Here is a 25,035-nt window from a genome sequence, read left to right as displayed (position 1 = left end):
GAAGGTGGCAGCAAAGCAAAGGGAGAGTTCTAGGGGTGTGGAGAGCAAACAGACTCTTCTGGACAGGGTATCAGTGAATCCTTCACACAGAGGAAGAGATGGCATCTGGGTCGGTTCAGTTATGGGGAGGTAAGCGGGCCTGCTCCAGGCAACGGGGACAGCTCGAGCAAAAGCCAGGACAAGAGAAATCAAGGACCTATTCCCACTTTGCTTCAAGCCAAGCTCAGCTCCCTGCTCCAACACTTGGGGACCATGCCCTTGTGGTCCTGGTGAGGCCTGCTCTCCCATTTCTGGTGCTCCCAGAAGACGAGGCCATTCTGTTTCCATGTGCACAAATTGGACCTTCCAGCTCCTCCTCCCTCCCCCACCCCACGCCTCCCTCTAGGTCCCTCGGGTATTCTGAGTCCTGCCATCATGATGCTGGGGTGCTGGAGAATCGGGGCCGGGGATGCTGGCCTCATGCTATGGAAGTGCACAAAGACAGGGCTGGGAGGCAGGAGCCAGCGCGGGGCCAGGAGGGGCAGAGGGATGACTTGGGTGGAGGCATATGCCAGCTGGCACGGCAGGCTGCGGGGAGGAGGCTTGCAGGGAGAGCGCAGGCTCTGTGTTACCTAACATCTTTATCCCTTGCATTTTTTCCTTCAGTCGGGAATTCTCCTCCACTAGGCGCTCAAAAGCTGCGGAAGCCTCTCCCAGAGGCACGCCGCCCCCAGGGTCGTAGATCCGGTATGGTCCTCTCCCTTCCATGAGGGTGGCTCAACCCCTGCCGTGGCGCCCACCTGGCTGTAAGGACAACAGCAGTACATGAGGGGGCTGGCCAGGCCATTGATGCGTCCTAGTCCATCAACGCCCCCGGAAGGCGGTCCCCATCACCCGGGAGAGAACACAGCGCTTGAGGCTGGTCTGGCCACAGGACAGCAGAGCAGCACGGTCGCCTCCTTTGAGCTGGACGCTGTGTCTCTATTAAGAGACAAGCCCAGACTGGCATCAGTCTCTTTAAGCAGTCTCACGGCACTGCTGGCCTCACTTGGAACAGCAATCCACTTGAGGTACCAGTGCGGTACAGGAAAGAGCAAGGGACTTGGGAGTCAAACAGCCTGAGTTCACGTCCTGTCAGTGGGCTCCAGAAGGACAGGGACCCTGCCTCGCTGTGGCCCCAGCGCCCAGCTTGGTACAGCTATAAAGTGAGTGCCCAGTGAGCACTTAGTGAATGAATCAACGGTCTTGCCATTAACTCACCGCGGGATCGCGGGCAGTCCCTTCCCCACACTGAGGGGAAATGAAAGTCTTACACTAAATCAGTGATCTTCAGAGTAAGACGCCTGGGCCCTAAGGGATAAGCAAGTCAATCCAATCCCAAGCTTCATTTATAGGTACGTTCTCTTCTCTAAAAGAAAGAAGAAGAAGAAAAAACCCTGACTAATATTTAATATACTAATTGACACTGTCACCCTCGTCCTTCAGTCCCGTATCACGTACGGTCTGTCCCTTCCAGTTCTAATGAACAGATGAATTTTCCATCCAACCACTATCTACTCATGCAGCCAGGGTTTTGCACCCATCTGTTCAATTTCGTCTGCTTTATTTCGTTTGACAGCGCCGTGCAAAGTGATTTCAGAATTTCAGTTCTGTAACTGAGTATAGAAACGTCCTTCGTCCATTCATTCACTCAGCAGGCATTTCCTGGTCATCTACTCTGTGCTAGGTACCAGGCCGGGTGCCGGGAAATGATCAGCTAATAAGACAGACAAGAAGTCCTCATGGGGCTCACATTCTAGTGGCCAAGATAGACAGATGACAGAAAGGTTGATAAACATGGTATTAGCGGTGACGAAAACATCTCTGGACAAAAGTCAAGCGGGGAAGCATGAGGTAGGGACTTTAATTTTAAGTGGAGCCGTCAGGAAAGACCTCACAGAGAAGGAGGCATTTTAGCAAAGACCCGAAGGGGCTGAGGGAACTAGCCATCTGAGGGAAGAGTATTTTTGGCAGAGAGGAGAGTTAAGTGCAAAGGCCCGGAGGCTGAAAAACTGATCCAGTTTCCAGCCCGGCAAAGAGCTAGCCGACAGGAAAGAGCTCCCAGAGGGCTCCACCGGGGGCCCCAAAACCACCCTTCCAAGATCACCACCCCCAGGGCAAAACAAATGTTTCAGTCCGGAATCCTCAAAGGCCCTTTGAGCACCCACACAGCGCTCACTGAGAGAAAAGAGAAGGAGGATTAATAACGGCAGCCCTATTCATTAATCGGGACTAATCATGCCAGCCCCACTCGCTCCGGGGACATTATCTCCGTTAAGCCCTGCAACAACCCTACGAGACAAACTGCATTATCCTCATTGTGTGAGGGAGGCTTCGTGAGGTGAAGTAACACAGCCAGGATTACCTCAGAGAGTCAAGATGCAAATCCAGTTCTGCCTAAGCAAGTGAGTTAAATTAACCCCCTGCTACATTGGCCCCACACCCCCAACAGGACTCAGGCCCGAGGGGCGGAGAGCGAGTTCCAGCCTGCGGGGTAACACCTGCCCAGCCATCACGTACCTTCTGGGCATCTCCCCCACCTTGCGGCACAAGAAATAACAAAGATTTTGCCCCGAGGGCCCATTTTACCACAGAATGACGTGGGCCAGAACGAAACACAGAGTTCTGGTGAGTGGGACCCGTCCCCCAAAGACGGAGAAGCAGAAGATGAACACACACTTCGAGAGGCACCCACGCCCAGCTGGGCCCCACAGAAGCAAAGGACAGCTGCCCACACGCCCAACACAAAAGTCATCACTTAGTTTAGGGGGGACTTGTTTTCAACTTGAAAAGGTCAAAGTTACACAGCAGAGCAGTTCAAGCACCGAAGATCACTAAAGTATGAGGCAGTGCGGATAAAGAACTCAGCACGATGACTGGCCTATCGCAAGGTGCTCCAAATGTTGGTAGACGTGGGGGGCGGGGAGGCCTTCCTCTGCGCTCCCCACTCCTCATGCGCCTCTCCAGCAAAACTTACTGCCCAGGGTGCCGTGTATGTGACCAGCGTAAGCACTTGCACATTTGACTGAGAAGGTCCTGGAAGGGGGGGAGCGTGCTCTGCTCATCTGGCACCAGCATAGGTCTGGCGCTTGGAAGCCATGACTGAGAACTGAACGGAGCTCCCAAATAGGGAGACAGAAGGCTGGAAGAGGCTTGTAGCTGCTTTTGGTGATAAGTGGACCCACGTGTCCTAGGTCCTGCTCACCTCTCTACACTCGCCCTGAACAGAACTCACAGCTGACATTACGTGATGGTGTGGGTATGTTTTGTACTCTACAGCTGGCTTGCCCAGTAGACCAGGAGCTCCCTAAGAGCAGGGCCAAGTCTACCTTGTCCGCCAGTGTATCTTCAGAGTGGCCCGGAACACAGCTTCCGTAAGCCTTTAATCGGAGAGACTGAAGGACCAAAGGAGCCTATGACCTGCCTCTGCCTCCTGAGAGGCCATGTGAAAGCATTCCGAGACCCTGGCTGTGACCCACCAACCAGTGGTACTCTGGACACCCATGTACTTCTGGAACCAGGGCCAGAACAACAGACACATGGCCAAACGACAGAGCAGGATGTAGGGTACAGGAACTGAAACCCCATCTCCATGTCCTCCAAACTGTGTGATGCTCAGGTTCTCCCTCAGCATTGGGGAGCTGACATGGAAGGGGGTTCAAGAAAGCCAAGGAAGGAGCAAACAGGGCTACTCCCCCTGATTCCGGCCTTGTAGGCAGAGCGGGGGCAAGGCAAGAGAACAGGCTGGCAGGCAGTAGGCCAACAGAACCCCACACAAAGCAGCCCGATGTGAGAAAACCCTCTCTGGAGCTCAGGGGAGCCACCCAGGGGAGGGCCTGGACTTCTGGAGGGAAGAAACACAAAAAGAGAAATGGGGAATTTCCACGTCCTGCTGACCTCACGCCCAGATGGTCAGCGGCAGTTCCAGGATGACTGCCGGGCAGACAGGAACTCTCCTCCTGTCAGTATAGTTTCTAGAATGTTTCCTGAAAAGGGGAATCATTCCCAGGATGACAGAGCTGGAAGGGAATCTCCAAGGGCAACAGGATGACCCATTAGCAGGCATCCAGAGGCCCTCTGAGGGAGGGGCTGCGCCACTCTCCTGCCTCCTAGGCGGACAGCTCCTCTCGGCTCGTCTCAGCTCGTCACGGACAGCAGAGTGTGTGTGGAGGGGGAAGGAGGTGTGGACCCCAGGCTCTACTCGAGGCAGTACCTGAGGTCGGTGCCCAGGCAACCAGGGCATCAGCTCAACTGACTCTCCCTCACGGTGTGAGGGCAACGAGTCAGGGCCCAGACCTGAAGACCAAGTCACCCAACATGTCAGGATGGAGTGGGACCAGAAGGTCCTTGGTCTCTCTCCAGTCTGCCCACTGCCCTCGCCCTCCGTTTCCGCTCCTGCACTAAGATCACTGCAAAGCAGAGACCCCATCCCACGTTCTCACGGGACCTGGCCAGAATCCGTGGCCAGCTGGGCCTGGAGCCAGCAGCTACGCATCGGCAGCTACCCCCTCACCCTGCAGCGGGACCCCAAGCCATCTTCGGAACCTAGAAACAGCCAGTAATAAGGAGCAACCACTCAGACCTCCCCCCTAGACGAGAGCTCAGCTGACAGGTGGCCAGAGCGGGACCCGCTGGAACCAGAAAGGCGCAGTTTGGGGAAGAAAGGGGCCCAGACAGACGGGAGGCCAGGCGGCGACCACAGAGCGTGAGGATGGAAATGATACTGCTGAACCTGAAGGAGCCACCAGCCCCAGAGAGGAGGTGGCGTGACAAAGTGACAGGAGAGCAGCTGAGGGGGTGGGAGGGGGGCAGGAGCGTAAGCCCAGGTCACAACCTCATCTGAGAAGAAAAGATTTGAAAGAGGCTAGAGCTGGAACTGAACTTCTATCCCCGCTCCCGCATTGAAGAGCTCTGGCCCATCGGATACTGTCTCGTGATCAGCCGCGTGCTGGGGCCAGGAGGGGGGCTCCCTGGCCCTCCAAAGGAGAGGAGTTTACATAGCCCGTAACATCTGCAAAATACCCAGTATCCTCCCAAGCTTCGTTTTTTCCAACTGATTGACATAACAGTCTTGGGAAGAAGGCAGAGCTATGTCTGTTGGACAGACGAGGACACTGAGGCCCACTTGGGAACGTTAGTGAGCTCAAACTAAGGCCACTGGGCACTGGCTGCACGCTGGGGGAAATGAAGTTCTCCTTGCTCCAGAGGGAAAAGTCTGAGCAGATCTCTGGTACCGGGAGTCAGGAGGTCCCAGGAGGTCCCAGGAGGTAGCCAACGGCCACCTCCCCAGGCAGAGGCAGGGGCTGCTGGGGATGCCAGTGGGAGGGGCTAACAGAGGGCTGAAGGGAAGCAGTCTCTGGGAAAGAAGGCCCAGGTCAGAAAGTCAGAAGGTGCTGGCATCTACTCTGCTGCCTTTCATGGCCATGGGCAAGCCTGTCCACTCTCTCCACATCGGTTCCCTCGTGTGCAAAGGGAGGAGTCCGGACTAGAGAGAAACCAGGTGATGGTGTCATGCTGGCCTAAGGATCCACGGAGACCCAAGCCTCAGGAGGCAGCAGCAAAGCAAGGAAAGAGAGGAGATCCGACGTGCTCAGCATGGTACAGCCACAGAGTCAGGAAGGAAGGGTCCCGGCGCAATGCAGGGCGTTGGGGTAAGCAGGTGAGGCACACAGCACAACATCGAAAGGGGCACTTGGGGGCAAGCACACGCCCCTGAGCAGGAGCCCCGCCCCTGGGCTGCACCTGGGGGCCTGACCGGTGTCCACCCTTCCCCCGTCCCAGCCCTGTCCGCCCCTGGAGGCTGCGCGCCCTCTCTGAGCTTCCGCTGCCTCTGCTACAAAACTGGGAGAATGAGAGAACCCGCCTGCTGTCAGATAATGAAATCAAATGCAACGATATGTGTACAGTGGGAACAGAGCTCTCACTTTCTACTTTTTACTTCCTGATTACTTGATTTACTCAACAAGAAACACATTCATTTTATACTAATAAAATTTCCGAAGTAATACTGATGTGTGTATAGCACCTAGTTAAATGCCTGGCACGCAGTGGGTTCTCAGTAAAAGGTTGGGGCAGCCCCATAACCCTGCCCCACGGATTTAGGGCCGAGTCTGCCCCACTCCCATCTACTCCCTCTTTTAATGGAGTTTTTAGGTTCCTCCGCCGGCTCAGTAAGCAAGGTCGTGACACCCACTTAATTTCTGGTAACTGCAAAAAGCCGTTAAGCAGGGACGCTGGTCCAACCACAGCCAGTGATGAGGCTGCTCCCAAAAGCCGATGGACCGAGAAACCATACTCTGGAAACACTGGGAAGCATCTGAGGCTGCTTTTCCTCAACTGTAGGTGGGGATACCCTGCGGTGCCCCCCAGGGATGACAGGAAGTCATGAAAGCACCTTGCAAACGAAAGCAAAAATCTCTCCATATTCGCACTTTATGATGATCTCTGGCCTTACCCCCCCAACCCCATTTCACCATCAGGGGAACTACGGAGCAGGGCCATCCATCAAGGAGCCCACCCTGGCATCCTCGCCATGAGCCAAGGACTTACTCGGTCTTTGCAACAATTCAGTAATAAGGAGGCTGCGGGCGGAGCCTGTGACCCAAGGAACTGGGTCCAGAAGCTGTGGGATCCAGCAGGGTCCGCCGGAGCAAACATCTTCCCCTTGCGGGCCTCACTTTCCCAAAAGGAGGGGTTTGTATTTGCAACCCTGGCAATAACATAACATAAAGGATCGACTAGACCATCTTTAAGGCCCTTCTAGTTCCGACATTCCAGAACTTGCAATTTATTATCACTCCTTTCTGTAACCGTCGGGACCTTGAGAAGGCCGCTCTCCTCAGCTCCAATCTAATGCTCTGTCCCAAACGCCCAAGTGGATTTCGCTGAACCAAGAGTTCTCCTGCAAGTGCTATCGGGGTGCCTTCACCTCCCCCAAGGACAGTCAGAGACCCGCAGATGATGTCTGCAGCCCTTTGCTGGGTCCTCGCCTCCTCCCTAGCATGCACCCAGGTGCCAGCCCAGCTTGCGGACTGTGTCCCTCACTCACAGCGCGCATCTTCTCTGTGTCCTCCTGCCTCCCGTCCCCTGCGCTGACTCACCCTCCGAGGGAGCCCCACTGCCTCTACTCAGCCCCCGACACCCAGGCTCCACGCCACAGCCTGGGGACAAGGGGGTGGACCAGAGCCATGAGCGAGGACACTGCGAAAGAAGGACAAGGAGCCTCTGCTGAGGGCTGGGAGATAAGTGCTGCCATCGGCCAGGCGCCGAGCTGCGTCATGAGGCACATGACCTCATTTAAAAATTATCCCTGTTTTCTAGCAAGGACACCTCCTCTCAGCCAGATAGTGGTATTTCTATTTTTCAGATAAGGAAGCAGACTCAGAGAGGTGAAGTCACTTGCCTAAGAACACACAGCTGGTGAGCGGCAGAACAATGAATTCGGGCTCAGCGTGCCAGGCTCCAGCCCTGCTGCCCTCTCCACCGGCCTGAGAGACAACGGGCTGAAGCTCAGTGGGAGGAAACCAGTCCTGCCGTCCGGCTGTCTGGAACAGACTCCCACGTTCCCAGCCCCTGCCGCTACTTATCTCCAGCCTTGTGTACAACCAGGTCCCGGTCTGCCCCTGATCACCCGCAGTCACCGGGGTTAGACCCTCAGGCTGCAAGGACGCTCCCCAGGGGAGCCAAGAGACTCCAGATGACCATCTTTAGTGACCCCAATTCCTCCTTAAGGACCCTCCCTTAGGTAGCCAACACTGGCTGTCATCAGACTACTCCCAGTTCTCCCTCCCTTACTCTGCCCTCTAGGGTTCTGGAATCAGGAACGCGATATCCCTCAACTCCAGTTCAGCCCTGAAGACATTCTCTTGAAGATAATCAGATCGTGTTCCCTGTGCTGTTCCTTGAAGGAGTGGCTTGCAGAGCACTCCCTATCCACCCCCCTCAGCCCTCTACCCCTACCCTATCTGTAGCAGGTCCGGAAAGTGGACACAACACTCCAGGCGTGGTTTATCTGACCAAAGAGAGGAACTTTCACCCTCACCTTTTTTAGGTATTATGTTTCTATTGATGTAGCCTGTGTACACCTGTTTTTGCTAGAGCTCGGGTACCCACAGCAAAGAATGTCCTTTCTCAATGATGACAACACCTGCCTGCATGCCTGATTAGCTGAGAACAAAGTTCTCTTACAGAAGTATGCCTTGAGGTTTCAGTTATCTACAGGGCCGGAGGTTACTGCTTGAATCAGTAATCCTCTACCTAAGAATCTAGAAATCTCTGCGTCACTGCCCACAGGGGCTGAACAAAGATGTGCATTGCCACATGCTATTTAACAGCAAAAATGTCCTAAATGTCCACCAGGGAGGCTCTGGTTTAATAAACCACAGTGTAGTCACTCACTGGAATAGTATGCAGCCATCAAAAAGAATGGGGCACACTGCTGTGCAAGGACATAGAAAGATGTCCATAAAATATCATTAAGAATAAAAAACTATAATAGAATACTATTTTTTAAGTTTATTTATTTATTTTAGTAATCTCTACACCCAATGTGGAGCTCTAACTTATGACCTGGAGACCAAGTGCCATATGCTCTTCTGACTGAGCCAGCCAGGCAGCCCAGGATACTTCTTTTTTTTAAACATACAACTACATACATTTCTATATGTATAAAATCTTAAATGTGCACAGGAAAAGGTTTGGAAAGATATACACCAAACTGTTACTGGTAAACAGCTCTAGAAAGGGACCTGGGACAGGAACTGGAAACAAAAGAAACATTTATTTTACCTACAAAATTTAAACTCTTTACAGGGGAAATCTAGTCCTGTTCTATTAAAAAAATTAATTTAAAAATATAGTGGGAACAGGGGCAGGGGAGAAGAAGATAGCTTTCACTTTTTACTTTATACTTTTTGTATTGCTTGAGTTTGGGGGGTTTTTCCCTCCAATGAGGATGTTACATGGTAGCTTTTTTAAAGGGGATATTTTAAAATAAGTTTTAAAAATGTAAGTGTCTCGACAAGGTCAGAATAATAGGGAAGGCCCGCTGTTCTGGCACCAAATAAGGCTGGAGGGCTATGGGCAGGGGTGAGAGCTCATTATGTACCCGCCTCACACGGACACACAACGCGAGCGGGATCTGATCGCCAACAAGGAGAAAAAGTCCGGGAACAAGTCTTCTACTCAGGAAAGTCAGTGGATGGAGAGTTGGCAACTGCAGAGAAGAGCTTCAACCTGGACCCCAGCAGAAAGGATCTGGCTTAAGAAGGCCAGGGCTGGCGTTGAGGTGACAAAGATGGGAAGAGAAGCAGCAGTCTTTGGAAAACCACTCTCAACTGGGAACCAGTACAAAGTTCCCCGCCCATTGCCTGTGGGTCCTCACACCAGGTACACCTGTTCTGCTGTGAAGGAAGCCGAGCCCCGACAGGTGCAGGGCTTGGCTCAAGGCTGCACAATTCCCAGGGGACAAAGCAGAACCCACATCTGATCATCACATCACTGGTCCCACCCTGAATTCCTGCCGCCAAAGGCTCCCTGGGAAGACAGCCCCGGCAACCCCAACCCACCTTCCTTCTACCGCGTGCATGCCTCCTCTCAGCTCCTGGGATCCACAGGTGCACACACTCCACGCCTAGAAGCCTGCTTTCCTCCCAGCAGCTGGGACCTCACTTACCCAGGAGGAGTGCCTCAACTATCAGCTATGGGGACAAAGGGGTCTACCCTTAGGCAAAGGGATGAAGGACTTGGCTGTCCTTCTGTCTCCCAGTCCCCACTATGCCCAAAGCTGGTTTACCCAATGAAGGGTTTCTCCAAACCCGTAACTCCCCCCTCTAAGGGGGAAGAGGACAACTTTTAAGAATTCCCCTTCTCTAAACATCGTAGAAGGAGGGCTCATTAAGTTCAAATCCTGGCTCTCTGCTCCTTTGCCACATGACCTTGAGCTGGCCTCACTTTCCTTGTTCTTCCCTGTGGAAATGGTGGGAGGACCAACTAGGAACCACAGAGCTCTCTAGAGACCTTAAAGGGCCACCCCAACAGGAGCCATAATGGCTTGGAGGGGACAACTGGACAGGGGAAAGACCACTCAGATAAAAGCCAGAGACATCTTGTTTTAGCAGCAAAGGCTGGAAACTACCTAATGAAGATGAAAACAAATAAATACATTGGGGCAAGTTCATACCAGGGAATATGACAGAGCCGTGAAAACGAATGCACTACAGCTAGAGATATGACCATGACTGAATCTCCCAAATAGAATACTAAGCAAAACAAGCAAGTTGCAGAATACAGACAGTTCGGTGGCACTTACAGGGCATTCTTAAACATACAAAACAGTACTACATATTGTGTAAGGAGGCCTGTATTTACAATAAAACTATAGAGAAATATAAGAGAATAAACTTTAATTTCAGAACACCTGCTACTTCTAGATGGGAGGGAAAGGGGATGATCCAGGAGAAATTTCAGGAGTACAGAAAATGTGTTATTTCCGAAGCCAGATGAGTGGGTGCCCAGTGTGTGCACGTTACCCTCTGTGTCTGAGAAATTCCTTCATATTTTCCAAAAGTCAGTATTGCTATCCTTCGACTCTTGTTCTTCCCAGGGGTTGGGCCGGGGGAGGGGAGAGCACTGGCAGAGGCAGAAGTGGGGATGTGGAGGGACCAGGGTTCCTTGGACCACTGATGAAGCCGGCCACGATGAAGGCCCAGGACGATGGCCTGTCAGACAGTGGAAAGTGGAGCGAGCACTCTCCAGTGTGGGTGGAGACCAAACCAAAGGCCCCTGACTCATGGGACACCCCCCACGCCCGCCCTAAAAATACCAGCTCTGGCCTCTGAGTATGACTCCTTGGTGACACAACTCCCACCGCTCCCCTGCCCTCCCCCCCACGCGTACATCTGCTGGGCCACCCGGTCTGTCCACCCTGTAGGTGTTGAAGGGCACAGGGGACAGCTTCAGGGTGAGGTCCCTGGGGAGAGAAGAGCTCAGCCCTGCGTGGGGACAGACAGCCCACTGCTCCTCAGGCCAGTCATCTGTTCCTTTTGGAAGAGTGACTGTCCTGGGCCAGTCATGGGGGAAAAAACATCAAAAACTTCCTGCAACTAACAGGCCACCGTGACTGCCAGGGTCTGTCTCTGGAGGTTGGGAAGCTCTGCTCCAGAGAACAAAGGGACCTTCTCCCTGCTTCCCTGTGCCTCCATTCTGGCAACTCTCCAGGGGGCCCCAGACACCCTCCCTTCAAAGAGGGACAGGGAAAAGAGAAGCAGGCACTGTGGACAGGCCGGGGTGCCGCAGCACAGAGAAGTGTGCTGGGAGGGTGGGCACAGAGAGGCCTGGCCCCGTGCGAAGAGCTCGGGAATGGACGGACCCAGAGAGAGGGCAGCCCGGTCACTGGGCCACAGAGTTTTTAGAGCGGAAAGAGAACATTCTAAGACACCAGCCAGTTCAATCCCTTCATGCTGCAGCTGGGACACCAAACCAGAGAAGGAAAAAGACCTGCCCAAGGCTGCCTAGAGTGGCGGTGACACAGAGGGGAGGCAAACCTAGGCCTTCAGGTACCAGCTGTGCGCTCTCTTACCGCACGGCCCCATGCCCTTCCTCCCTCCAAGTGGCCAGGTGGGCAAGGCGGGACAATGGAGGTGAGAAAGGAAGACGCTGCACCCAGGGGGGCCCACGAAAGCTGACCGGCCATATCATGGGAAGAGGCTGCCTATTCGGTACAGCACTCCCTGACTCTGGGGGCACGGGTCAAGCTGAGACTGGATGATCACCTGCGGGGTGCTGGATGCTGTTGAGGGAATTTGGGCCAGCTGTCCTCTGCGCCCCTCCCACACGTAAGTGTCCACGTTTCAAACAGGGATGGAAAGACGTCGGACCCAGAGCAAAGGACGACCCATCCAGAGAGGACACAGCAGGGTCCATAGGTGGCAGAGGGGTTAATAGCGAGTTATCCCAAAGCACGGAAAACTGGACCAATCCCACGATCTCCTACTGAAAGCCCATCAGTACGCTCACAATTATCCTCACTCTCAAGATCAGCAGCCGGCACTGAATGATCGCTTACCCTGCATGGCCCTGTGCTGTCCCATCCATTCGCAGCACCAGAGGAGACAGCACTGACATCAGAGGACCTTACAGACCAGGGGGCAGGGGCCACGCCCACTCAGGTGCGCCAAACTCGGAAGCACACGCTTTCCACCAGGGTTCCCGGCGGCAGCAGCATGAACACCACGCACTGGATCAGCCCCCTGGGGACGCAGCCACCCAGCCACCCACTATGTTCAACAAGCCACCCAGGCGCTTCACATGCGCACCTACGTTTGCCAACCAACCGCTCTCATCACTTCCCGATGCTGCCGACAGGGAGAAACCACAACTTCTCTGCCCGGTAGTCAAGACCTTAGGGTTTTTCCTGATCCAGCTGGTCAGCTCCCCCAACCCAGCAGAGCCCTACCCCAAATCCTCTACCCAGTCTACTAAGTATCAGAAGGCGCTCAAGCCCCACTCTGCACTCATCATCTTTCTACAGCCTGGCCACGAAGCTGCCTCCTCCTGCCCCAGAAGCCCCCTGACCACCTGGTGGCCCGAATTGCCCTGCGCTCCAGTGAGCCTTATGCCGGGCACTTGCTGGCACACGATGCTTTCCAGGTCACACTCGGAGCACATTTCTCCCCATTCCGCTACAAGTTCCTGGAGGGCCAGGCTCATTGCTTATGCACATAAGCATGGCGCTCCTCTGCAAGCACTGGGCACGAGGCCGGTCAGGAAAAATTTGCTGACTGTAAGAAAGAAAGAAAAAAATCCCCTTGGGGAGCGAGATCTGGTTCTCATCCTGACGTTGCCACTACCTTTCTGGGACAAGTGCATTCTCATCTCTAGGCCTCAGTTCCCTCATCTGTAAAATGCACCATTATTCTAGTTTCTTCTACTCCACTCATCCACGGAACAAACCCAGCAGAGCCTTACCCCCAGACACTCTGCTCCAGGATCAGGGACGCACATGCACTGAGTGGTCCCTGCTCTCATCCTTCGGCTCCAGGAAAAGAGAAAAGCAATGAACAAGGAAACACTAAACATTATTATATTCTAGACACAAAGTTTCATACATATCCTTTCTCATTCGCAAATAAACGAGATTTCAGAGCATGATGAGCGTACAAAAACACAATAGTAATATGACAGAAAGTGAAAAAAGGGGCCACTTTGCATAGAAAGGTCAGGGAAGGCCCCTCTAAGGAGGTGACATTTGAGACTTGACAGATAAGGAAGAACCAGCCATGTAAAGAAATGGGGAAAGGCGTTCCAGGCAGAAGGAACAGTACATACAAAGGCCTCAAGTCAAGAACAAGCTTGGCCTGTTGGAAGGAAAAAAAAGCAGGCTGTCATGGCTCAACTGCAGGGCAAGCAGCAGCAGTACCCAGGAGTACTCAGACAGACAGACAGACGACCTCCGACAATTGTGAGGTGCTCAAACCAGGTCGGCCCGACCCACCCCAGGACATCCGGGCCCCAACTCACAGGCAGCATCAGGAGTAAGGGTATGAGTCAGACCCCACAGCTTCCTGGGGCCCCCAAAGACCTGGTGTGGGCATAGGGGCAGGTACCACCTCTCAGCATGAGAGCCACTGTACCCCCAGGACACCCATGGGTGGGGGAAAACAGGATCACAGAAGTATGTAGAATACAAGACACTCACAACTACAGCTTCCCAGGGGGCCGTGATCAAGTGCTTCCATGAAGGGCCAGTTCCTGATTACATTATTTTCCCAGGACAGAGAGGACAGAAACTTTGGTCAGTGGAGAAGGAACAGGGCGATACTATTCAAGGCTTACTGGTCTTGGCCAAGTCTTAACCTTTGTGGGCCTCAATTTCCTCATTTGAAAATTGAGGCTACTACTAGTGACTACCTCCCAGGCTTGTTGAAAAGATTAAATGAGATACTGAATAGAAAGCACTGTGCCTGGCACAGGTAAGTGAACACTGTCTTCATCACTGCTCTTGGTTTTTGACAGCCTTGGTTCTGTCTGCTGTAAGCATATTAATACCACATCACAAGATTCCTCTGCCTTTGTGTTAATAAATATTCCAGCCTCCTAATGCAATATCCATGATCAGGAATAAAGAAAAAAAAATTGACAGCCATCTTTCCTGACCGCTCATCGGATGCTGAATTCCCCTCTATCATACCCTGCTGTTTGGAAAATACATGCTGATTAAATTCTATTTTCATGATACTGTGGAATTAAAATGATGCATTCAGAATCCACAGATTTCTCTGTACTGTCATTCTGCAAGGGGGTGGGGATAGTCGTTGCTGATTCTTCTGCATCATCCACAAACCACCCCCAACCAAAACACAATCTCTCACCCAGTCGCCCAAATTCACGCCCACCTCCATACACACAATTAATGAAGTACAATGTAATCACTTCCATGGGCACCATCTCACACACACGCATGCACGCACACAAATGTTCTACAGTGGAAAACTCACCCATACATAGAAACTCCACACCCAAAATCACTCCCAGAAACACTACAGCTACCCTGCACTGCAGACGCACACAAATGTTGCCTCCAACAATGTGCAAACTTAGAAACTGTACAGCAGGAACTCTGGGGCCAAATCCCAGGGTTCGAATCCTGACTTTGCAACTCCCCAGCTGTGTGACCCCAATCTCCAGGTGCCTCGGTTTCCTAAATTGTAAAATGGGAATGATGATAATAATAATATTCATTTTAAAGAAAGATGTGACAATTACAAGAGTTTAATACACGTAAAGGGTTTAGATCAGCACTTGGAAAGCGCCCAATAAATTATTATTTTCCTCATTACATGCGCACACGGCTTCCAAGCCTGTCTCGCACACTATAAACAGACGTGCGCCTGCCCACTCCCCGGACCCGGCTGGTCCGCACGCCCTGCACACCGCCTGCAAGCCGTTCCCAGACGCGCCCGCCCACGCAGTGCGCAGGCGCGCCCACCGCCCTCCGCGCGGGGTTAGGAATTCGCCGCGACCGAATCACCGCTGCCGGGACACCATGCGCCGGGGCCCAGGCGCCGAGGAGGCCAGGCCACCCGGCCGGGCCCGACCATCCCCTTCCTCCGCGCCCCGCACTCCCGAAGCTCTGAACGGCTGGGTCGCGGACTCTCTTCCGCCCCATCCCCGCTCCGCCCGGCCGGCTTACCTGAGGTTGGGGACCCTGGGACACACCGCCCCCCCCCTCTCCGCGTCCAGGCCCAGGTCTAGGGACGGGTTATCGGTCGCGACCCTCCAGCACTCCACGGGCTCCCGGGCCGGGGCGGGGGACCGCGCCGGGGACGAGGAAGTGTCGGGGGCAGGGCCGCCCTACCCCTGGGAAAGTCCCGGGTGATTGACAGGCCGCTCGTCCAATCGCGCTACGCCCTCGGGGCGGGCCCGCGGCCGCGGGGGTGGGACGGAGCGAAGTAAACAGCAGCCGCCCGGGGAGGTCAGTGGCCAAAAGCGGCAGAGCGGACACGGGTATCCCCTCCCGCGGGCCAGCCCCTTGGGCGGTGACCTCCGCGGCCTAGACAGCCCCTTTTCGCACTCCCGGCGCCGGAAGCCCCCGAGCCCGGGATGAGGCTGGAATTTCAGAGCGGAGACGAGCCGCAGAGACCACCCCCCATCCCTTCCTTGCTGCCCAGGGGCTCGCGGACCAGAGCAGGGAGGGGACTTGCCAAAAGGCACGTAAGCATGTGGAGCTGAGCCAGAGCTAGAGCTCAGGGCCCCAGAGTTAGGTCCAGGGCTCTCTGGAACAACTTCGCAGAGCTCCCAGAAATTCGAGCTGAAAGGACCTTCTAAACATTTTTTGCATACTTACTGCCCCAGACATTGTAAGCATTTTGCATGCATTACTTTCTTTCTTTCTCAGGGCCACTCTAGTGAAATGGGTTTACCCCCTTGTTTACTGTAAATAAATTAATATAACAGGCACCGAGAGTTTAGTTGACAGTAAGTGGCTAAACCAAGACCCAAACTCCAGTGGGCAAATCCAGAGTCCGCCTCCCACCCTGTCTACCTATTTGTGAGCCTGATCATCCAAACAGCTGTGGGATTTCCCAAATCCTTAAGGAGCCGCTTGGTTTAGCAGTGGGAACACCTTCTTTAGTTTCTTTTTAAGCCCGTCGTTTTATTTAAGAGAGTTTTAGGACCTAAACTGGGGAAAAAGGACAGCTCTTTAAATGGGGGTAAATACAGCTTTATGAAAAACCTATTGCAAAAGACTCATTTCTCCGGAACTGATGAAAACTTAGTCATTGACAGGCCCTGGTCCTCAGAAAGGACTTGGTGAGCTCTTTCCTACGGGCCCTCATTTTACAGAAGGAGAGATCTGTCAATCAGCTGCCACTGTGAACAGACGCGCACACACAACCCTACCCAAGTAGAAACCTAACTGGAGGATTCTCCTTTCAGGCCTTGTGACTTCAGCGACTTCAAAGGTGTCTTCAAATTCTGGGATGCCTTTAGTTACTTTAAAAGTGTTATCACATTCTCAAAACAGTATTAATTCTGGTTCATTTTAACTAGGAAAAGAAGTACTCCTATACTTTGATTTTAAAGAGGGTTGGGGGGAGGGGAATGCGAAGCACCTCTGAGTGTCACCAAAGGGCCAGGGGATTAGAATCTGGGGCTGGTTCAGCAGCGGCTCACGGGCATCACCCCTAGCCATTAGGCTTCCCCAAACCAGTTTTCTTCCTGCTGTTTGTCTACAGTGCCCAATTTGCCTCCTCCTGGAATGCCGTCTTCCTAATCTCAACCCAAGTCTTCTCATGAACACTGAAATTTACTTGAAAAAATGAAATCTCCACCTATCTGCATTTTGCTTCCAAACTTGTGTCAGCTGTTTTTGTAAATTGTCTGACCTTTGAGCGTTAGGCAAATGGCTTCATCCCTTAAAGTGCCTGATGACCCCTAGGGGGACTTGTTGGACAGTGCTCTGGTATGACATTAAAAGGTCACGTGGTCTTTTTTTTTTTTTTTTTTTGCCTGATTCCCTATTTTGGCATAATTTTTCTTAACACTTATACAATGTGTGAGAAAATCCTCTTCAAAGTCATGGCCACACCCACCCCTTCCATCCTTTGAAGTCTTAGTTTGAATTCAGAACTTCCCCCCATGTTAGAAGCCATAGAGACAATTGGTTGCAATCCCCTATTTGACAGATAGGTAAACTGAGGTCTCAGTGTGGTAAAGGAGTTGTTCAGAGCCATATCCGTTGAGCGATGCCACCACGGTTGGAAGCCAGGACCTTGGTTTCCAGTCATAGGTACTCTTTCCACTGCACCATGTTGTCTTTCCAGTGTCATGATTTTTCCTACAGAAACTCAACACTCATTATGAACACAGGCTACAAATTTAACTAACTGGGTTCTAATACCTACTCAACCACTTGCTGCCTGGGTGGTCTCTCTAAGCCTCAGTTCCTCCTTGAAAAATGGAGGAAATTGTATCTTACCCCTCAGGTGATCATGAGGATAAATAAGTTCATGCAAGGAAAGCCCAAAGCTTGGCACATAGTAGGCATTCGAGAAACGATAGTGGCATATAGATACAGATTGCAGGCACCGGAGAGTACTTCACTGTTAAACCCAGGAATGCACCCTCCCCAAGTTCCATGTCACCATCCACATCTTCTATGGCCCCTGACACCCCTGGCAGGGTGAGAAATAGTTCCCCTAGCCTGGCACCCCCTGCCACCCCCAGATCTGGAAAGAGATGTCCAAGCCAAGAGCTGAGTGACTCAGGAGCTGGAAACTTCTTGCTCTTCCAGAGTGACAACAAGGACCTGCAGAAAGCCCCACCTGGGAGGAGAATCAAAGGCCTGTGTTTTGTTTTAATTTGTTTTTGTTCTAAAGCATGCGGCTTCCCAGTCTCCTTCCCGCCACTCCCTCCCTCGGCACCACCTCCACCAAGGGTGCTCCAAAGACCTAAGTCCACATTGGAGGGAAATAAAAAACATACCAAAAACTTCACCTATAACCGACTGAGCTTTAAATCAAGTGCCTAAAAAGGAGTGGGGGGGGCACATTAAAAACATTACGAGATAACATTTATGGAGTATTTGCTGTGTGCTGGGTCTGCACTTTGACATAACAGGGTATCTCCCAACACCCTGAGGTCATTACCACTGTGACCCCATTTCACAGATGAAACTGGGGCTTTGAGGTGTTAGATGACCTGCCCAAGGTCTTATACAGTAACGAGTCCTTAATTCTTTCCGCTCTTGAGCATTAAGCTATGCAGTGATGCCAGCCAGTAAGACAGAGCTCAAAATGCCAGTCCTTAAAGGCTCGTTTAGGAAGGATCAGACCCAGGCTTTCTCTCACAGGGATAAAGCCAGTGAGGGCCAGAGAGGGGTAGGGACTTGTAGAGGTCTCACAGTGAGTTTGCGATTAGTGTTGAGGGCTAGAACCCACGGCTCCTTGCTCCCAGAGCAGTGCAATTTCCACACACCCCACTGATGGGAAGAGGAGCTTCCAAAGCCAACAAGCTCTCCTTCCTCTATTAGGGGAATTTGTGAGTTGCGGTCTTGGCTACAGGGGAACGAAACTCAAGGTGAGATGCTAATGAACTAGGAAAAGAGCAATCCGGCCTGGTCCCTTCCATCCCATCTCCCAGCTCCGTAGCCTGAGGCAATCTGGGGACTCTAAAACCCATGGTGGACTCTAGGTGCTTTTTGGTGTTGGGTGTGTGCACATGAGACCAAGATTTTAGTGATAGTTAAATGAGAAATGCATGTCAAGCACATGATGTGGACTGAAATTGTAGTAGGTAATCGTATTTTTTGGTAAGAAATAAATAAGTGAGCAGAACGTGTTGTCCCTGTTTCCCACCCTTGGCCCCAGAAGCATTTTGAATTCTATCTACCTCCCAAATCACTGCATAAGGGATGGCTGGACGGCTCTAAGATACCCATAAGTTTTCACGTTCATTAGGCACTTTAAGGTGAATTAAACCATATCATACTCACAATTTGCCCTTCCTCCAAAGCTTGCGGGTCATGCAAGGGTTAGGGTTCGGGCGGGCTCTGGAGTCAGACAGATCAGGGTTTAGGTCACAGCCCTGCTCTTACACCTTGTGACCGCTCTCTGCCTGTTTCCTCACAAAGAACATGGAGGGCACAGTCCAGTGCATAGCGTAGAGAAAGAAGGAGGTGCCACAGGGCCTGGCATGAGTTAAAGGCAGCAAAGCCCAGGGCCCAGCGCTGCGGAGGAAATTGCCCTAGACCTCACAAAGTGTTCTCAGAAGCACCGGGCCTAGAAGGCATGTCTCTCGACTTTTTCTCCAGAGTCTTTCCTGTTTTTCCTCCTTCTCCCTCCCAGCTGTTTCCGCTGTGGCCCTGGGCCTGCCATTTATGCTAGGGTTTCTAGGATGCCACTGGTGGAGAGGAAAGAGCCAAGTGACTCTGGGGGAAATTCCCAGCCTCAGAGCATATGTCGCCAGGCACCTCCCACAGTTCCCGGGAGCCCCAGGCTTCCCCTCGTCCACCTCCTCTGCCTCTGGCCTCCCTGCCTTCAGGTCAGCATGTCAAGCCAGATCTTAGTTTGGATCCAAGCTTGCTCCTTGGGATCCTCCTGGAAGTGGGGAGAGGTCAGCCCAGCCCAGCCCCTGAGGGAGGCAGCCTCATGGGAACTAGACATTTCCTAATCCTGGGAAGCCCTGACAGGGCCCACAGAGCAATTCTCCTACAGCCTCACCCCATGTCCTTTCTCACACTCCCCCTTCCAGGGTCCCTCCCACTGCTCCTTCCATTCTTCTCCAGCCCAGAAGCCGCTGTGACAGTGACTTGGTCTCTACTCTTTGCCCCTTTTAGCCAGGGACTTCCCTGGGCTGGGCCTCTGATCAGCTCTGGAAAATCTGGACTGTTTGTGATTAAAGAGGAGGCCACATCACTCCTGTCTGCCAACCCTCACTCCCTCCCAGTGCCTCAGACCATGTTAAAGTTCAACCACAGAAGGGTCCAGACCGCCCTAGGAGGAAAGCAGGTGGGAGAGCCTTCCAGGGATCCATTTGCTCCAGCACTAAGGAGGGTCCCAGCCCTCCATTGTGTTCCCAAGGGAGACAGAGCTAGACGCCCACCTGGTCTCTTCCTATCTAGCTGTAGACCACTAAAGTGCCCATACACTCGCACACGCCCACCCTCAAAGACTCACATTCACACACAGACACACACACACATTCACGTAATGACCCACGCACTCCCAGACACACACGCGAACACCTAGACATGCTTGCGAACTTTCACTCACACGGACACACGCACACATATGTCTCAATGGATCTGACACATGTTCACAAACACAGACACACACTCTCACACCAATACAGATCCACGCTCACACTTGTGAACCTAATCCCTTTCCTTCAGGGAAGGATAAGACAAAAATAGACTTTTCTTTTTTCTTCCCTTTGGAAAAACTAGCAGCGACTAGAAAGAAACACACTGGCTGAGGAGGGGGCAAGGAGAAGAGGGCAGGAAGAGGAAATAAGAAATGGAGGGAGAGAAGCAAGAGGAGAATGAGGCCAGGCAAGGAGGTAGAGACCCCCAGAGCCCAAGCCCCGGCGCAGGGAAGAGGGAGCTGGCCCGGGGGAACAGCCGACCCCGGCTGGCAGGAAGGTAGGAAGCCGGCCAGGTGGCTCTTGTCGCAGAGCTGGGGGGGTTTGTCTGGCAGCCCCAGCACGCTCGCTTGTGCAGTGAGCCCTCAGCCCTGTGCTGGCCCACCGTCCCTGGGCTGGGTCACTTACCTGGGGCAGGAGAAGACGAGGGTGGGTGCAGCGGGGGCTGCCACCCTGTGAAGGCTCCTCGGCTCACTGTGCTTCTGCAGGAAGGAGGTCTGGGCTGGGCTGACTTTTAGGCAGGAGGGGAATTCCCCGAGATGGAGGAGCCAGCCGCCAGGCAGCCCCACAAGGCCCAGCTGAGGCCCCATCCTGCCCCCCTGGCAGAGCACAGGGCCCTTCTTTGTCAGTTCCCCACCTGTCACTTCCCAGACTGGCTATCCGTTGCCAAGCATTCCGGGGAGGGGAGGGAGTTCTGGGGAGGAGCTGGGAGCCTGATGTTTCGGTGGCTGCACCAGGAACTGGCACAGGGGTAGCCTGGTCTGCCCACCCTACCCCCCCCACCGCCACTTCTCCAGAAGACCGCTAATTCCTCCTTTGCCTGAGGTGGGGGATTCCAGAGCCCAGGGCCCTCAGGAAAGGGCCAGATGCCCAGCCCACATCCTCCTCCCCCATCCCTATTCCATCTGTTTCCACTCAGTGTCTGTGGACTCTCCACAGGGAAGGAAAAGCCCACTCCTTCCCTCTGTGCTGGGTCTCATTTCCATGTCAAGTGGGGCCTTAGCGACCTACCCACCACGGAGCAGCCCAGCTCTACACTTACCAGCTGGTTCTCCCATGCCTCCCCAACCGGAGGGAGCCTCAGTGATCCCCTGCTGTAAAATGGGGATAATGAGTCCTGCTGGGCCTGCCTCCTGTGATGGTGATTAAAACAGAATAATTCGCAGACATCCTTTCTGAACGATTGAGTATTTTACAAACGTAACATCTTAGCTCATTATCCACCGAAAAGATGCTTGGGGAGGGGTGGGTTATCTGTGGATGAGCTGGCCTTTCTTGATCATTTCAGGTTCCGGAATTTCTTTGTTCTTAATGGCAACATTATAGACTGCTGAGGATACAGGAATGGACGAGTCAGACCCACTTCCTGCCCACTCCGAGGTCACAGACTCTGGGGCTGCCCTGCCCAGCACGGTAGCCTTAAGCCACCCATGGCTATTTAAATATAAATCAGTTAAAATTAAATAAATTAATAACTCAGTTCCTCAGTAGTGCTCGCCATATTTCAAACGCTCAGTAGCCACATGTGCCTATCCCAGCGGGCTGCACGTGTATCGAACATTTCCATTATCACAGAAAGTTCTATTGGATAACATCGCTCTGGGGGCTGTAGGCTAATAGGTAATTATAATAGAGTGGTAGAGATGTGTTATGACAGGAGAAATACAGGGAACTACAGCAGCCTGGACAGGGGGGCATCTAGTCAGGATTTGGGGATCTGGGAAGTCTTCCTGGAGGAAGTGACACACCAACTGAGACCTGAAAGCAGCCAAGCAAGAGCACAAGGAAGAGTGTTCTTAGCAAAGGGAATAGAATGTGCAAAGAGAGAATCCATTCAGGGAACTGAAAATTGTTTGCTCTGAGTGGAACGTGGACTTTGAAGCAAGGGGGAAGTCACAGAGGTGGGCCTGGAGAAATAAACAAGGCCGAGTCACAAGGAACCCCATTCAGCTTGAGCAGAGGGTTGGGAGGCAGAGGATAGGAAGTGAGAGATGGGGAGCGTCCACTGAATCCAATCCTCTGTTGTTTCTATGTCCTTCAGACTGGGAGTCCGTGGGGAATGCTGGAGAGATCTCCTGGCCCAACAGATGAGGAAGTGAAGGCCAGACAGGGGAAGTGACTTTCCAAGTGAGTAAATGAAGGGACTTCCTGACTCCTAGTCCAGTGCTCGTTCCCACAGTGCACTCAGTCCCTTGGTCGCACTGGACACTTTTTCAATGTTCAATAGCCACATGACGCAAGTGCCTACCATGCCAGACTGTGCAGGGATTTCATCAACACAGAAAGTTCTATAGGGCTAGCAGCACCAGTCCTTGGCTAGATCAGGTGCAAAGGATGATGCACTTCTCTGCACATAGACCCTTTTCTGCAGGGAGGAAAAACACACCTCCCGCTGACAGCGTCAGATGCTCCCCTCTCTGCCCTCTGATACCAACTTGCAGGGCCTCCCTCACCCATGTCCCCAACTGGGCAGGAACAGGCACTCAAGCTGGTGGCAGGACTCAGCATCAGGGAGAACCATCTTGTCCCTGCCTCCCTCTGGGAAGCCTCCTGGTGGCCTGTGATCAGCCATCTGGGTCAGCCAGGGCCTTCTGTGAAATTGAGGAATGTCCCTTCCTTGAGGAAACCGGGTTTCAGATTCATCGTCAGTATAGCGGGTAATTCAGCCCTGATGTTCCTGGATTGCCATGTTTCCTCTAAACATGACATTTTCTCTCCACAGGCCATAGTAATCATAGGTCCTCTGTGAGTTCCCAAAGCCTTGCTTGGACTGGTTCCTGCTCATGGCATCTTAGATGGTGGAAGGACCTTGATGGGCTAAGGAGGCCCAAGGAGCCGGCCCCACGTGAACTAGAATCTCCAGGCAGGAACCTTGGCTTGATGAACACTTGGCTTGCACATCCTGGGGGATGACCAGCTCTAGGCTCTCTGTGCTGAAATGCTGAGCACAATTAGCTTCTCCCACCTTCTCTCACACCTCTTCTTCTTCCAGCCATCAATTCCCTGAAATTGCCTTCCTTATTCAGACCGTGGGATGGACATCAAGGAGGAAGGGGCCCTTGGAATGCACATCAGAGGAGCCGAGTTTGAGTCCTGGCTCTGCTGTGTGGCCTGGGCAAGTCCCTTCCCCTCTCTGGTCCTCAGCTTCCCCCTCTATAATGTGAAGGAATCAGACTAGATGATCACTAAGGAACCTTCCATTTTGACACATAAGGAAGTCCAAAAGTTCAGAAAAAGGAGAAATCAGGGCAGGCCAAGATGGTCAGGAAATAATAACACTTATAGCTAATTTTTTAAAAAGATTTTATTTATTTATTTATTTGAGAGAGAGAGAGCGAGCAAGTATGAGCAGGGGAGAGGGGCAGAGGGAGAGGGAGAAGCAGACTCCCCACTGAGGAGGGAGCCCGATGTAGAGCTCGATCCCAGGTGGGATCATGACCTGAGCCAAAGGCGGATGCTTAACAGACTGAGCCAGCCAGGTGGCCACTAATAGCTAATATTTAAGATTGACGTGTACCAGGCATGATAGTAAGGGCTCTTAAACAAGCTGTTTCATGCGTTCCTCATCAGGACTCTATGAGACTGGTACCCCTGCTTCACGGATGACATGGCTTAAGCCAACAACTAATACATAGCACAGCTGGAGTTCAAACTCAAGTCATGTCTGCAGAGCTCCCGGGGCGGGGGGGAGATGAGATCCACACTGGGCCTCAAAGATGGCTGAAATTTGGATACACACAGGGAACCTCTCCTTTGATACCTAATGCCCCACCCCACCTCTCCCACCCTGACATTTCTGGTCTCGCTGATGTCATGGGAAGAGCATTGGGCCAGTCTCATCATAGTCAATCAATATTTATTTAGCAAATGAATGGATTTGACTCCATGGGTTTCCTGATTCACCAAATCTGTTGAATGCCCCCCAAGGATGGGAATTGTTCATGCCATGGAGTCCTAGTCTAGGACTCTGGGCAGATTTCTGGATCCCACCATAGACCCAAGAAATCACACTTTGGGGGGGGGAGGGCATGGGGGGTGGAGTAGGGCCCTAGAGGCAGCATTTTTAGTAAGCTCCCAGGGGTTATCTTAGTACTTAGTAGTTTGAGAGGCCCAAGCTCCCTGACTGGGTCTTCCAATTCCATAGTGAGCATGATCTGCTCGTCTAAAGGCAGCCAAGAACTCACTGTCATGGACCAGTGGGGGGTACCTAGTGTACTAGTACTTCTCTGGGTCACCCATGCACCAAATCCATGACTTTGTAAAAATGCTTTGAGTCTTCTTCCACTAGGGGCCAGGCCCACTACTCTTGCTACCTCTCTGTGTGACATGGGCAGCAATTCCTCTCTCTGTCCCTCACCTTCCTCATCTGCGAAAGGGGGTCGATTCTCTTTGCCCATCTATAATCCCGGGAATACCTGTGTGCGTAGAAGTGCCCGTTGAGATTATTTCATAAAGAATATCATAGGTCAGGGGGTCATCAATCTGAGTGTCTGCCAGAATCATCTAATCAGGTTAGTCTGGGCTGGAGCCTGAGATCAGTGGTTCTCAATCCTGACTGTGTGTTACAATTACCTGAGGAGCTTTGTAAAAATACAGATGCTCAGGCCCCACCCCAGACTAGTTACATCAGGATCTTGGGGGGTAGGGGGTATGGCC

The 25,035-nt window shown here is 52.7% G+C and overlaps 1 protein-coding gene across 5 annotated transcripts in view; it reads right to left on the bottom strand.

Annotated features, from left to right (window-relative positions):
* Positions 1-20,902, bottom strand: part of TNIP1 (TNFAIP3 interacting protein 1) — a 48,749-nt gene extending 27,847 nt beyond the window's left edge. For 2 of the 5 annotated variants that reach the window (XM_045815370.2, XM_045815374.2), the window contains exons 1-2: positions 15,209-15,397; positions 612-783 (exon numbers count right to left, since the gene is read on the bottom strand). In XM_045815370.2, the coding sequence (XP_045671326.1) occupies positions 612-747 (136 nt within the window). In that variant the 5' untranslated portion in view covers positions 748-783; positions 15,209-15,397. Of the gene's footprint in view, positions 1-611; positions 784-15,208; positions 15,399-20,787 lie in introns of those variants that run through there. The other 3 variants (XM_087867848.1, XM_087867847.1, XM_087867849.1) reach the window with 3 other exon arrangements.
* Positions 20,903-25,035: the final 4,133 nt, after the last annotated feature.

Source organism: Ursus americanus, chromosome 15 (assembly GCF_024610735.1).
Source record: "Ursus americanus isolate L20-20 chromosome 15, mUrsAme1.1.p, whole genome shotgun sequence".
Classification (NCBI taxonomy): Eukaryota; Metazoa; Chordata; class Mammalia; order Carnivora; family Ursidae; genus Ursus; species Ursus americanus.
Note: the sequence above shows the minus strand (reverse complement) of the source record. Positions and strands in the feature narration are given on the sequence as shown.